The sequence below is a fragment of the Chaetura pelagica genome, unplaced genomic scaffold (genome assembly GCF_000747805.2).
Source record: "Chaetura pelagica isolate M959 unplaced genomic scaffold, ChaPel_1.0 scaffold50, whole genome shotgun sequence".
Lineage (NCBI taxonomy): Eukaryota > Metazoa > Chordata > Aves > Apodiformes > Apodidae > Chaetura > Chaetura pelagica.
Window position 1 is genome coordinate 6,149,637 of NW_009952366.1, and position 15,875 is coordinate 6,165,511.

At 41.0% G+C, this 15,875-nt stretch overlaps 1 protein-coding gene across 1 annotated transcript in view; it reads left to right on the forward strand.

Moving 5' to 3' along the window:
• Nucleotides 1-22: 22 nt before the first annotated feature.
• The window catches only part of PLXNC1 (plexin C1), a 71,738-nt gene continuing 55,885 nt past the window's right edge, over nucleotides 23-15,875 (forward strand). Inside the window, exons 1-4 of the mRNA XM_010008065.1 lie at nucleotides 23-331; nucleotides 10,310-10,432; nucleotides 11,778-11,912; nucleotides 13,842-13,942. Coding sequence (XP_010006367.1) covers nucleotides 23-331; nucleotides 10,310-10,432; nucleotides 11,778-11,912; nucleotides 13,842-13,942 — 668 coding nt within the window. The remainder of the gene's footprint in view (nucleotides 332-10,309; nucleotides 10,433-11,777; nucleotides 11,913-13,841; nucleotides 13,943-15,875) is intronic.

A 15,875-nucleotide genomic window follows, 5' to 3' on the forward strand; every position in this document is an offset into this window, starting at 1 on the left:
GAGAGCCAGGTGGGGCGAGGACATGGAGCCGCCGAGCATGGCCGTCCTGCGCCCGGCTGAGGCCACAGAGACGGGCCTCTTATTGCAAGGGCACGTGTATTTGGACTGCGGGTGCAGGAACGTCATCGTGTCCTCCAGCCTTGTCCGCCAGGGTGAGCGGGGCTGGTGGGTGGGTGTTTTCCGCCACAGCGCCGAGGCCTGGAACGCCACCGCCATCCACAGCCACAGCGCCAGGGCCTGGAACGCCACCGCTGTCTGCCTCTTCGGCATGGAGGAGGTAACGGAGCGAGCCAACGTGTCTGCGCACTTCGCCATGGACGGGAACAGCTACGTAAGTCTGGGCATCCTTTTGTGGCTGGTGAAGCCGTGTGGGACGCGTGGGGTGTCCCTGGCCTGAGGGCGCGTGAAGTTCGCAGGGAACTTCAGAGCTGCTCCAGGCTTTGTGTATCAGCCCTGGTTCCATCAGCCCTAATGGTTTCTGCAGTGCTTTCTGTATCTAAAAAGCTGATCCCTTAGCAGATCCTGGAGTGTCCTTCCCACGTACGTCTTGGAAAAGACACGTCTGAAGGAACACCTGAGGGCGTCCCAGTTCAGGCCTGAGTCTTGGGCCCCTCACTCCATGCGCCCTTGTCTGCCAAGGATTAGTCGTGCTTCGTTGTGTTTTCCTTACAGCTTAGAGAAAGCATCTCCTACCTTATTCTGTGCATTCTCATCTCATGTCATTGCAGCTACATCAGAAATGAAAAAAAGCTGATCAAATTGACTCCTGTTCACTGAGCTGTGTGCGTTGTTATCCCCATAGCTCACTAGTTATTTATGGTTGCATGTTCAGTGGTAGGTGTTTTCCAAACCTCCCAGAACTGGCCTTGGTTGAGAGGGCTCACAGCCACCCCTCCAAACCTGCGTGCACAGCAGACAGCGATATGTCTTTGTTGTTGCAGTGGTTACATTTTCACAGGCAATGGTATCCCATGGAGATCCCCTGGTCACCTACTTCTCTAACACTCTCTTTTCAGCTCCTTCCTCCTTTTGACAGTGAGCTGTGCATATGAAGGGCAGGCTGGCCAAGGCTTTGCTGTGGCATCAGTAGCTGGTAAATAGATGAACTAAAAATTAAATTCAAGAAGCTAAATATGTAGTTCGGGAGAAGAAGGTGCTTTTGCACGCTTTTAAGTCACGCTGGGAAGTCTTCAGAACTGTGGAAAAATGAATACTGGGAAGTATGGACAGCTGTAGGGGATCAAGCAAGCCATCAAAAAGCAAGCCCTGGCCTTTTGCAGCTCCCCTACTGTCCAGGGACTTTGCGGCTTAACCCCTGAATTCTTGCTCTGTATTACAATGGGAGTTTGTTGGAAACTCCTTAAAAGAAGTGCAGTAGATTTACTATTGCTCCTTGTCTTCCCAAATCTCACCCATGGCAGTGTTCCAAATACAAGGTACTGGAGGGCACATGGGGTTCGTGCTGCTCCTCTCCCTACAGAGTTGTGAGACTATTACCAGTGTTCGAGTACATAGTTATGAATGACAACCCCATATGTGAGTGAAACAAGTGTGCTGAAGCAAATAGTGAAACTGGGAACAGCAGAGCCAGAGCCAATCCTTTGACATCTAGTGCCAGTTTATAGCTTGCTGCATCATTTCTGAGCTCTCACAAGGCAAACTTGCTGAATGAATTCGATGGCTCGTCCTCATCCCAAAATACATCTTTGCCATTGGATTTTTAATTTGTATTCCTTGTTCCTGATTATTTGTGAAGTTTCTTCATGAGATGCTTTCTGAGCCTGCAAAGGAAAAAGAAAACAACCAAAACCTTCCTGGGCAGCAGGTCCCTTTTAAATACTTTCCAAAGCCCCATGCTGGAAACTCCAGAAGAGTCTTACGGTTTTCATGGAGTAAGATAACGCGTGTCAAGTGAGGCAGGTATTTCTGTCTGACCAGTGTTCCTCTCAGTCCCCTGTTGCCATTGGCTCCCAGTTCCTGAATGTAAAAATTCAGTGATCCACTTGTGTTAAGGATTGATCTGATTCAGATCTGACTCCTGTAACTCCAGAGTTACTTTCATATCCCAAAAGGCTCATCCCAACTTTTAAAAAGATTTGAAGAATCCCAACTTTTAAAATTATCAAAAGGGTTATTTGCTCAACATTATGTACCTAACTGTGGTGATGTTATTAATCATGATATTTTGTCACAACGATAAGTGCAGTTCACCACTGACAGGAAAGTGGTATTTTAGTATTTTGAGAGATAACAGGATATCTGGATTTTGTGTACTAATACAACTTATAACATTAGATGGCTAATTATGCTGGCTTTTTCAGCTAATTATACATGCTTATGGAGTATAAACATAGAAATAAATGCATGCAGTTCAGGTTTTATATGTGTTTTTATACTACAGAAGGTTAAGCTGGTCTATTGCAGAGTAAGTTTGGAGATGACAGGCCCATATGCTGCTGCTTCTGGCTTGTTTCAGTCCAGATCCTTCTACTGTCTCTCACCAAATCATGGAAATCCCTGCAAACGTGGAACATGCTCTTCTTGGACTCCTAAGCACACAGGCTTCAGAACTGGCAGGAAGATGGTGTGCAGCACGTCCATCAGTGCACAGCTTGTAAGAGGAGCATGTGAAACAGCTAGCAGTGGCTCTGGCCAGGAAGGAGTGCCTCGCAGCAGGGAGCTGTCACGAGTACATTGTAGTACAATGTGTAGGAATGGCAGCAAGCAACAGTGCTTAAGGTGTGCTTTGGAGCTCAGTCTCTGAAAAGACAGTGTTGGTACTCAGCAAATCAGTGTGTTGCAGCCTTACGGTTGCCTGGAGTGCAAGACCTGTGTGGTGTTTGAGGTGGGTGGACCATGCTGAATGTCAGCCTGGAGTTTGCATTGCAGATGCCATGTGTTATAGGGTGCTGTGGGTCTTAGTCTTCTTTGCTGGGTACACTTATTTCTGGAGCTCAGGTATGATGCGATGAGGTACAGGGATCATGGACACAGATTGTCAGTTTATGTAGGAATGGAAAAGAGAATTTTTTTTTTCACTGCAGGGATACAGTGTTTAGTTAGAGAATACAGTTGAGAGTAGCAGCAGTTTGTTTTCCCTCTGATCTGGTAATTCTTAAGATTTCTGTAATTATTCTGATTACCTTTAGACAAGAGATCCTCTTACCTGTCTGCACCCAAGAACTGCTTGTATTTGCACTGTGTTGGCACTGTGCTTCTCAGTAGTATACTGCAGGAGGGACTTAGACTGAGGTATTTGTGGTCCTGAACTCTCAGCTGTGCTACACATTCTATTCTAAACTCATTCCTGTAGGATACCGAGCTTTCTGGCCCTAACCCAGTAAAGCACTTAAGGACATATTTAACATTAGGCATATGAGTAGTTTTACCATCTGCAGAGCAACTGCCCGTGCATTCAGAATTAAGCTTAAACTCAAGCACTTCACTGGATTGGAACTGAAGTGCTTCTGCATCCTGTAGGAAGTCATTGTACATTTGTAATCTCTTTAGCTTCACATTGCTACTTAGGCCAAAGTTGGTATTTGTGTTAAGTTTTGAAAATTAGTAATTTTTAAGATCCTTGTTTACCAACGTTATCAAAAAGTATGTGACTGCTACAGGTTCTGTAAAATTGCTGGTTATGAGAACTAGCTAACTCTGTTTTTGTTTTGTGCTGTAATGTGCACAAAGCATTTTATCCCTGTTGGACGTGTTTGTTTTTGACATAAACAGCACTGGACTCCCAGAGATGTGATCTGTAACTAGCAAGAGACAAGTGGTGTCTTCAATGAAACTACTCTGAAAACATCTTGCAGTTTTATATGCAGCTTGTTTTCCTCTGATCCACATATCTCTGTTTTTATTACATCTACTTACACACCCTGCTGAGTTGTATGCATTAATGGACTTGCTAGTACAGCCTGCATGTATGTAAGTGCGTCTTCTTCACAATTTCCTTAGTCAATAACCAGTTTTTCCAAATCTCATTCTCCCTTTCTTTTCAGAATGCTAACTGAGCACTAACAACCATTTTTGGTGGATCAAAGTTACGAAATTGAAGCTCCTTTAGCCAGTACATAGGAGGAATGCTGGAATTTGTCACAAACTTGCTCCAGTAGCTAGTGAGCTTTAAGAAGGCCTTTCCTCCTGAACAGGAGCTGCTGGAATCTCAGATCTCTCTGAGATCCCAGGACCTTGTAGATCACAGCCAAGCAGATGATTTGAAGTGCACAAATTAGAGAACATCAACAGAGGAGAGTCGTAGGGTGTTACCTAACCACAATGACAAATCTGGAAATTAGGTTTGCCATTTTAAAAGAGTTACATGGGAAAAAAAGGATACTACAATTTTTCAGGAAGAAAATAAAACAAAGTTTTAGACATATACCTGTAAGACAGAGAGGCTGCTGTAGTTTCTATTACAGTGTTCATTTTATGACATGCAAAGGCTAAGTAGCTGTGATAGCTACTGACTGCTGAACTGTCTTGGCTGGATTTTCGTCTGCTATTTCATGGAAGTAGAGACATACAATAGTCTGTTATTCGAATTTTTGCACTTTTCAGTGAATGATAAATATGTGGGTTGGTATATGCCTCTTAAGTTCCTGAGCATAGTTTGGAATCCTAGGACAAATTTTAGCTGGTATAGGCTCTAGTAAAATGAGATTTTGAAGTCAACAGAGTCACATCAGTTTAATCATAACCATTAATTTACAGGAATGACATTTGAATTTGTGTGGTAACTAATTCCAAAATGATTCATGGTCTTCTATATCAGAAAAGAATTACAGACTTCTAAATATCGTTTGGTATCAACATTGATCCTGTAATTAATTTTCTAGTAGTAAAGTCATCTCCTGTGTATTACCAGACTGCTAGTATTTAATCTGATGTTTGACAGATTTCTAGAGTTCGTGTTTCTAGAGTGAATATTTCTGTCAGAGTGAATATTTCTGTAATTTTCAGTTAATTCCTGTACAACATGGGAAGAAAGCCATTAGAGACTTGTAAACTCTTGGGTTGTCAACAAAAAGAAGAGTTACTGTTAGTCAACTGGCTTCACCAGGTGTTCTTAGCAGAAACTTTTGGGAGCCTGGTGGCTTTTGAAAAGAGGATTTGTTTCCTTGGGATCAAGGAATTGTTCAGGTTGGAAGGATCTTCAGAAGAAGTCTCCCGTCCAGTCCCCTACTTACAGCAGGGTCAGCTCTGAGGTCAGTCAGGTTTACTCTGGGCCTTGTCCTGTCAGATCTTGAAATCTTCAGGGGTAGAAACTGCAGAAACTCTCTGTAGAACCTATTCTGCTTAGTTGTCCTCATAATTATGTTGATGTTTTTTTATTTCCTGTCCACTAGAAACCTCCCCTGTTTCTGTTTATGTCATTATCTCTTGTTGTCCTACATAGACCTCAGTCAAGACCCTGGCTCTGTTTCTCTGAAATTGTCTCTTTTGTAGGCTGAACCAGTCTAGTTCCCTCAGCCTTTCCTCACAGGGCAGGTGCTCTGGGCTATGACCATCACAGTGGCCCACTGCTGAACTCACTCCGATTTATCAAGCTCAGCACTGTACTGAGAGTTGCTGAACAGTATCCTGACACAACTGAACATGTGCCAGGTGAAGGACCATAATAACTTTCCTTGCTTTATCTGGCTATTCTGCTGTTGGTACAGCCTAGGATGCTGTGAACCTTCACTGCTGCCTGGATTCACCATTTAGCCTACTGCCCACCAGGTCTCTTGTGTCCTTTTCAGCAGAGCTGCTCCCCAGCCTGTACTGTCACAGAGGGTTGATCCATCCCAGGAGCATGAATCTGTATTTGTCCTTGCTGAGTTTCCTGGGGTCCCTATGGGCCCATTCCAGCAGCCTGTCTAGGTCCCTTTGAATAGCAGCTCTGCACTCAAGCATGACAACTCATTTTTCTGTCATCTGCCAGCTTAATCCCAAAGCTTTCAGTGTCTTTCTCCAGGTCATTGATCAGATGTTGAACAGGACATGCCTCAGGACAGGTTTCCTGAGGAGCTCTATCAGTAACCAGTGTCTAGATAAAGTAAAAATCATGAATTTGTTAACCCTTTGAGTCTGATGATCCATTCAGGTTTTTTTCACCCATCCAGTAGTCCCTCTGTCTAAATTGTAACATCACAGCTTGGATACAAGGATGCTGGGGAAATGGTGTCAAGAACCTTGCTAACATCACAGTAAATTGCACCCACTTTTCTCCCCTCCTCCACTAATTGAGTAGTATCATCACAGAGGGCAATCTGATTGATCAGACATGATTTATCCTTGGTGAATCCATTCTGGCTTTTCCTAGGCACTTTCTTGTTGTGCCTAGAAATGGCTTACAAGAGGATTTACTCCATGATTTTCCCAGGGAAAAAGTGAAAGTGACCACTGTGTAGTTCTCCAGGTCAGCTTTCTTGTCTTTTTTTGAAGATGGGTGCAGTATTTGCCTTTATTCAGTTGATGGAGACTTCCCCTGATCTCCACAGCTTTTGAAATATGAGAGAATGGCCTCGCAGTGTCATCAGGCAGTCTCTGAGTGTATTCCTACAGATCCCTTCTGGTTCCCCTGAGACTTCTATAATCTGAGATATCTTAAGAGATCCCTAGCTGTATCTTACTGTACTGGTAGCTTTTCTCCTTGAACTCTTTAGGTATAAAGGACCACAAGACCTTACTGGTGAAGTTAGAGCCTCATCTGCATTCACTGTCCATAAATCACCCACCACTTCCTCTTGCTTTCTGCTAATACTTTGCTGAAGCTCAGTTGGATTCAAAGCCTTCCTTAATGAAGCTTGTTTTCCCTCATTGGTTATTGGGACACTTTATCAATTCTGTAAACTCAGATCTGAGGTCAGAAAAGGAGTGTTTCTGCTGCTGAAAGAAGTAACAAATTTCTTGCCTCCCCCATCGCTGCAGTCTTCATCAACCTCTTGCTCAAGCGTAGCCTCTGACTGTCCCTCTTGCCTTGCATCATGAGGCTCAAGATCTTGCCTCTTTAAGGTCTCTGATCATCCTCCCTGATCTTTTGTGATCTGCTTGCCTGTGATAGTTTGTCCACCTAGTATTGCAATGCAGTGCACAAATGTAAAAACCTCATGGAAATAAAATTTTGGAACAGTTCATATCCTCATTCCTTAGTCCTAATAAAGGCTCGTGGTGTGCACCAATATTTGACTTTGTTACCCTCTGATGTAGTAAGAATGGATGCAGGAGGTTGAGGGGTGGTGAAGTTAAGAAATGAGGTTCCAAAAGCTTTTTCCTTTTAGGAGAAATATCTGTGTATTGTTCCAGTGTTGACTGTTGCTGTATGCTGCTCAGAAGTCATGTGTCCTTTTGTATAGCTTCATCTGTTCATTCATACTGATACTCTAATCTTCTGTTTTTGCTTTTTGGCCAGCTGCAATATGTTGAGTGCTGCATGGACTAAAAACACTGCCCTTCCCTCTGAGGCACACAGTGTAAAATAACCAGGAGGAACTCAAGGTAGAAAGTATCTGAGTGAATATGGTTGCTACAGCTGGAATCATATGGAGATAAATCTGAAAATGAGATGCAAAATAGAAAATTAATATTAATAACTTTCATGCCAATAACTGAACAGCACAGGGGGGTGAACTTAAAAGCAAAATGTAAGTTAATGCATGAGATCTCTAGGCTTACCTGTGCATGTGAAGATTTTGGGAGACTGGGAACAGAACAGAAGTATTAAAAAGGAGTGATCAGATCCAGATCAAGTCAGAGCAGTATTGTCTGTTCCTTTGCTTTTCTTGTTTTTGTATGAGCCTCAAAATGTTACAGAATAGACAGATAGATGGTCGTGGAGACAGATGAGTCTTCAAATACGTAAGAAGTTTAGACTGTAAGTGCATTTTAAGAATGGATTTGGGTGTGAAAGAAAATACTTGGGAAGACCCTACAGTGCTGTAACCCCATTAGTCACAGTGGAAGAGGTAAAAAGGATTATTAAAAAAATAAATGCACATGGAAAAGGGGTGACAGAGGGTGAAAGCAGCAGCTGCACCCTGGAGGGAATGGGCAAGCTGGAGAAATGGGTTTCAAGAGAGAGAAGGCGATTTTTGTGGTGACTGACCACCATCTAAATTTCCTCCCTTCTTATCTGTATTATCTCAATGTTGCCTTGACCCTCCCTCTAGCAAACAGTCAAGGGAGGAGGCTTCCACACTTGTCAGTATTGGTTCTTCAGTCATATGAGGAGGATGCACTGATATGACATGAGTTATTTTACTAGTATGTGGGTCAAAATAAAATCTGACAGCAAAGCTTTTCAGAGACTGTGTGAGTCCTCCCCTCTTCTGTGATCTTATTGTACAGAGCCTGCGAGTAACCTCGAGTGACTTATTTTCATTACACTACTATATGGTGTGCTGCAGAAAAAAAGAGAAAATCCTAATTCTGGTGGAAATGAAAGCCTGGAAGCTTCACCTCGTCACTCATCCTGAGTGAAGGCTCACTGTGTGCAGCAGTGCTGGAGTTTTATTACCTTCTGATCTAATAAACAAGTGGCTTAACTTTTTCCACCTTAAAATCTTGCCGTTCACTCCCTCTCCCCACCCCACATTGAAGACAAACCCCATGTTACTGGAGTCTCATGCCTACATGGGTTTTACTGAAGTTCTGTGCCAGTACATGGCAGTTTCTGTGTCTTCTTCATGCTGTATGAAAAAAATAATCTTCAAATATGGAAGTTAATCAAGTCTCTTTTACTCCAAGTGGCTGTTCTTGAAAGCTAATTAAAATAATTCATCTGACTGAAAAATATTTTAATTGACTTAGGACTGCAGCTTAGAAAAAATTATTTCTATGTGGAAAGGCTTTTTGGGGTTAAGCCAGGATCCTAGCATGCAAGAGAGTTGAATTCAGCTGTCACTGTGTTTGGATTCACTTCATAACCTTGAAAAATGCCTTCACCTATCTGCAAAATGTCATGTTTAGTGGTCCATTCTCATACTTTATTCTGTTCATTAAAACAAAATAAGTTCTTGCACTCAGAGGGTTCCTGGAGGTTTAGAAATCTGTCTTGAGGCTGAGACTCTGGGACTTGTAAGCTGACCTACTGATCTTGTTCCCAAGGGTCTGGTCCTACCTGAGCTATTCTCCCCCTCTACTCCATGCCTGGTGCTCTGTTGTGCCAGCGCTGGTGTCCATGCAGCCTCATGTTCATGTAATGAGGAGAATGATTCAAATGAAAATATATGTAGGTAGGTAAATGGATTTACAGACCCATTTTCTAGGCACATCATTTCCTTAACTAAGCTTATTGGAAAGCATTATACTAATAGAGGGGAATGGGGAGATGGATCTGTTTGAAGAGCAGGTGGGATCACACCTTTGGCAGTATCTGCCATGGAGGTTGGTTTAAAGTAATTACAAAACTGCAAAACTGAAGTACTGCTTGCTAAGGAGATATCTGAGCTTGTAAGGAGTTTGAGGCAGAGACCACATCTCACCTGGTGAATGACCTTATTCTCACATATTAGGGCTTCCTTTCAGCACTTGATGGTCTCCAGTGAGGGTTATTTTGTTTGGTCTTTCCTTCCACAAGATGGATTTCCTGCATGGTGTTTTCTTTCACAGGCTGCTTATGTGAGTTTGTCACTTAACTTCTCCAGCTTGGATGAAGAATTGTAGGTAACATGTTGATTTTGAAGTTCACGCAGACACATTTATGTTTTTCCTGAAATGAATTTTATACTGCTTTGTCTCATTTCTATAGTTACACAGTAAGCAAGTCTCAACTTCCTTTAGTGTAAAGCAGGAAACCAGAAAGGGGAGGATGAAGCTCCACATTTTCTGACACACGCACACACACAAGTTCTGTGTGTTTTAAGTACCTCCTTTCTCTAGAATATTCACATGCCTTTAAAAGTGGTTGCTGAGTGTATCTGTAGCCTTCATGGTAGGTCCGGTCAGGTGAAGGCAACGCATGGCTCTGTTGAGAAGAACTGGCAATACAGAATGAGCCCAGGGCATTATGTCCCAAAAAAAAAGGGATGTTCTGCTGCAAAGTCTCTTGCTGCTGTTAGGGCAAGTCTTTGTGTCACTGAGGTCAGTGATTTAGTTGCAGTAGACATTACCTCTATAGCAGAGATGAGCAGTTACCAGATATATATATAAAAAAGGAAGTTTCATGTGCCATTTCCAGTTATATGCTGCTCTAAAACTGTGTCAGAATTAAAATGTTACCCAAAGTACTGTCTTCTCTGAGAACCTTTCCAAGGATTCTTCTTTTTCTTAATGTTTTGCCTTATAGGTTTTGTAATAGCTTTCTTTTATATCTGACTTTCAGGAGGTGCAATCAATCAAGAAATTACCTACCTTGATTCACTCTGGATTAGTGGCTGTTTATGGCACTGTTGTTTTGAATCAGATGGTTCTCTTTTTGGGAACAGAAGATGGACAGTTACTGAAGGTAAGCTTAGTGTGGCAGTTCTTCAGTTCTCCATCAGCTCCCGTGCTGTTCAAGTAGGTAAATGTTTCCTGGTTTAGGCGCTGTATTATGAACAGATATAATCCCTGGAATCTCTGTTTCTTTTTTGTTTGTTTGTGAAGTAACTGCTCCATTGTTACTTGGGAAGCAAGATAACTTTCAAAAGCAATTATGTACCCTGCTTAAAATGCAAGGAAACATTTCATTAAACTGCTAATGCCCGCAGTATCAATTTATGGATTGTGGAGTTCTTGGTTACTGTCTTTTGTTTCCCTCTTTGCTTTGAATTTCCAGTAGAAATACTAAATATTGCTAGATTTTGGGATCATATTTACTTGTTTGTTAGCTTATCTGTGTGATGTGATTAGCTGTCAGAGAGAAAAGTCAGGATTCGTTTCGCCATAGCTTCTGGATAGTTGGCCCACACTAGCTTAAATCAATCACCTGGAAGAGAAAGTCATACTTTCTCGTTATCAAACTTATCCAGTAAAATGTCTTTTATGCTTTAATTTTCTTCTGGGTTTTGCATTTCTTATCTACACTGAAGAGGACGACTCTCATTTTTTGTTATTAAGCAGGCAGTTGAAGAGAAGCATAATAGAGAGCTTGAAAAGCTTTTGCCCATTTGATTTCACTGTGCTTTTGGTAATGGAAAATGAAATAGAAGTCTTCTGTGTCTCTTTAGCACAGTGGAGACCTTGTACATATCTCCCTTGTTTAGGCATGTTTATGGAAAAGTTTACACTAATGTTGGTGTGCTTATTAACTTGCAAAATAGAGTGGTCTCTGGTTCTCCTGAATTCTTTATGAAGGGTGATGGTAAACTCTAGAGCTGGTCAAGGTAAGCAAAACAAATACCACCTTAGAAGTGTACTCACAGAAGCCACGTCTTGACAACAGTTGTCAGCAACTTGTGTAGGTTCCTTTTTACATTATGAATGTCTGGATGTTAATTTGTTTTCTGAAGGCTAGTAGTTTCTGCTCCATTCATAGGAATACTTAACACATTATGACTAGGATGTAGTGGTGTCTTCCACATTCAGGTTCTATGTCAATCAGGAACGTATTTGATGGGAGGGATGTTTCATACACTAACCCAGTGCCAGCTCCAGTGCCAAATGTGCCTGGCATAAATTTTGTTGAAATTCTGTTCTGGTGGTCTTTTCCTCCAACTTTCAGCAGTGTGAGAGCCAGTGCAGTAGGTGAATTAAATCAAGGCACAGTAAATCATCTCAGAAGTTCTGATGTAGCTGAAATTTTGCTTTTATTTAAGATACTGACTGATCAATAAAAAGACTTGTGAATAATCTGATTTCATGTGGTTTAGGCTATTCTTAATGAGGATATGGAATCTAATTGCCCAGAGGTTTTATATGAAATTAAGGAAGAAACCTCCGTTTTCCCCAAACTTCGTCTTGATCCAGTAGATAATAACTACATCTATCTGTCCTCTGCCAATAAGGTAAGTACAATGATAAATAAAATAATAAATTCAAGTAAAATACTGCTTTTAAGGATTTCTGCCACTTTATAAGTTAAGCATCAGTTTGGGTTGGAGTTAGACCATAAATACCCAAACTGCAGTTACGAACTTTACATCAAATACCTGGTTGTGTTGTCTAAGTTCAGGCTGCACTTCTGCAGAGCTCAGAAGAGCCTCCACTGTCATGGTCCTTCCCACTGTTGCAATACCCTTAATCCCATGCTTACTTTAAGTCATTCTGTTGAGAGAGCCTTTGTTTCTTTTTTCTGGAGTTATGCAAGCAGAACTTTTGGACCCTTTGGAGACAGAGTTCCTTTGAATTAGCAATCCAGGTATTGGTAGACCAGGGTTTAATAGTCAGTTATGGAGGTTCTAAGGTGAAGAAATCTCTTAATCTGAGAGATGAGTTTGAAGTATTAGTTCTGCTGAAATCAATGACAGAATTTTCATTGTCTTCAGTTAGTCATAGACTTTATGAAACCAAACCAAAACAAAAACTCAATCAGAAGTGATTAATGTGTATGCATGTGAGCAAAAGCATCAGAGCTGCATCTCAAGCAGAGTGTGGCACCCAGGAGCTGATGCAGCTGTTGCAGCACATCCTGCAGCAGGGCTTATGAGCATCAACTCAGCAAATTCCTTTTGTCTTGGCAATAACAGGGAACATGGCATGGAAACCATAAGGACTGACTGTGTGTTTTAGCTGGAAAGGATTTCATGCAGCACTTGATTACCTTTGTTTACAATAAAATCACTCTTCCAGCAGTGAACATAGCATTTCAGCCTGCTGTCTGAGAGAGTGGGTGGGTTGGTAGGAGTACTCCTGACTGATAAAAAACATCTATCACAAATGCAGAAGGGATAAAAAATTCAGTCAAAAGTATATGTAGATACTCAAAGTAAAGATTTGAGGTTTCTTTAGCTTTGGTAAAAGAGCAAGTTGTTACAGAGGAACAACAGCTTTTAGAAAGAAATAACTCCCTCTGATCATCTCTTGGAGCTTAAATAAGGCTTCTACACTGTCTATGATGTTGGCTGGTTTCTGAACTGATTATCTCACCCACCTTCAGATAAATAGAATTTTACAAGATATGGCTGGAAAAAACAGTAAATATAGTTCTGCAGAAGGCCACATATCCTATTTTCTCTTCACAAATAAAAAGTACCTTTAATTCTTGCAAATTTGTAAAAATTGTTTGAATTAGGAATATTTTTCTTAATAATATTATTAATGAACATTGTTATTAATTGTTATTAATAGCTTTATTTGCCTTTCTATTCAGTATATGTAATCAGCTTTCTCTTTTTCTTTTTTTCTTTTTCTGAAAATGGCTGGCTAGGATATTCAAGCTGAATGTACAAGTATAGCTATATATAATATAGACACAATTATCTACATTTATTTTTGAGATGGCATTTTCATGCATGCAGAGCAGTTGCATGAGTTTGCTCTTGTGTGCACATGCAGTTACCTGACATGGTGATGCAAACACAGATGCATTTTGTGTTGCGCATGCATTTTTGGATGCACCTTCATCAGTCATTTAAAAATCTCAGTTCTGATGAGAGGAAAACGCTGTTCTTCTAAGCAGAACATTATTTTTTAAGTGTACCTCCTTTTGTATTGTTATCTATAATTCACTATGCTAATTAGTCTTTCCTGCATTACTCTGCTCATGCTGGCCTTGTCATGGGCAGAGGAGTTGCATCATCTAATGGCAAAATACAGCGTGTGTAAAATAGGCTGCATATTTCTATCCAAAGGTCTTCTGGCAGAGGGGAGCCCATACGGAAACTTTTTAGAAGGGATTGTGCTTGGTTGCTGCAAGACTTTTAATGGTAACCCTCCATTTCCCTGTTTGTGGAGGCTCTTTTAATTCCATGTGTTACTACGTTCTCTGGGTTTAGGTGAGAAGAATTCCAGTGGCCAATTGCAGCAGATACACTTCAGAGCAAGAATGCTTATCTGCAAAGGATCCCTACTGTGGATGGTGTTCCTTGAATCAAAGGTATTTTTTTGTATTTTAGACTTGCATATAAAAGCAATGCATTATTATTCAGTGTACATTTTGACTCTCTAGGGGCTATTCAGTATCAAGATTGTATATACTGACTTTTTATGGAATAAAATGTGATGTGAGACACTATTGTCATGTGAAAGGGATCTTTGCCTTTTTAAGACCATGTTAACCCTCAGCTTTTTGAGATCTATCCCTAAAATATATGTTGGACTGAAAAAAAATATATATATTTTTTGGTTTTAGAACGGATGCTTTTGCTTTTCAAAATGATTGAGATATAACTGTATGCTTGTGCTTGAAGCTTTTTAATAGCTAGAAACATCTTGCATGTGAGAACAGGAAAAGAGCTCAGTTGTTTTCAGTATTCATAGCTCTTTGCTTTGGAAGCTCTGCCTGTGCTTTAGGCCTGAGGAGAACTTCTTTCCATCCTCACATTTGAGTCAGTGGTTTTGCTACTTTCCTTGAAGCAAGTTTGAAAGATGCTGTATGTCTTTGGCCTTGACTGGAGAAATTAATGGGTCATGAATCCTAGTCTTGGCAATTGCAACCAGCCACATCATGTAAACATACTCATAAACTAATCAAGGAGAATCCTAAATTTAGATAGGCTTTTTTTGTCCTCCCTGCCCTTGTTGCATGGCTATCTGAGAGTCTCATTGTTCTGTTAAAATCTTATCTCCTTACTTTCATCATGTGTATGTTTATGGACTCATTATACTCATTTGTTCTGTTGCTCACATTGCTTTGGCTTAAATAGGTTTTCTGCTTCCCTCACACTTAACTCCTCAATGCTCTTGTGAAAGCAGTTGCTTTTTTCACTTTAATTTTGGTGTTCTAAAACAGCTAACTCAACTAAGAACTTCTCACATAAGGCACTCCTTTCTTAACCCCACTCCGGTAGCCCTTCTGTGAGGTTTATGTATCCTTTCAAAACAAGGATGGCGAGGACTGTCATCTGTGCTTTGCTTATTGGTGTTTTAATCAGTCTGTCCTGGAAGCACCATACGTGGTGTGTCCTGGCATCACAAATGTCTTTTTCATGACTGCATCACATTGATGGGCTACAATTATCCGTGATCAAATAATGCCCCCAGGTCCTTCTGCTTCTTTGTTTTCTTTCCAACTGATGAGTTTCCAGTCTATAGCACATATGGGTTGTGAGATTTTTATTGCTCTAGGTACATGGTTTTCTACTTTATGCTTTGAAATGTCCAATTTCAAGGTTACCCAAGTTTTCCTGTGATATCCTCATCCTTCTCTGCATGATGATAATCTTCACAACTTTGTATCATCAGCAGATGTCAACAGTGTAAACCTTCTTTTTTGCCCGTTCATCAGGGATTATAACATTAAACAGAAGTGGTTATAACATTGATTTTTTGAGGAATTCCACTGGTGGCCCTCTTTTAGAAGGTTAACGCTACCCGTTTTAGTTGTTTCAATGTTAATGTGATTTTACTGCAGAACTGCTACTTTGTGTTTGCAAAGGTAGGTACTAGAAGTGAGTAGCTGTTAAGACTTTGATGTGTTTTCTTCAAATGCTCCTTTGCTACCTTGTTAGAAATTGTATATGTTACAGTACTAAAACTTTCAGTTACCTCATAAAGAGTTTTCGAATAACAGTTATTAGTAAGTCATAGAATCATAGAATCATAGAATCTTAGGGGCTGGAAGGGACCTAGAGAGATCATCTAGTCCAACCCCCCTGCCAGAGCAGGGTCACCTAGAGTACATCACACAGGAACTCATCCAGGTGGGTTTTGAATGTCTCCAGTGAGGGAGACTCCACAACCTCCCTGGGCAGTCTGTTCCAGTGCTCTGTCACTCTCACAGTAAAAAAATTTTTTCGGATATTCACCTTGAACCTCCTATGCTCCAATTTACACCCATTACCCCTTGTCCTATCACTGGTAATCACTGA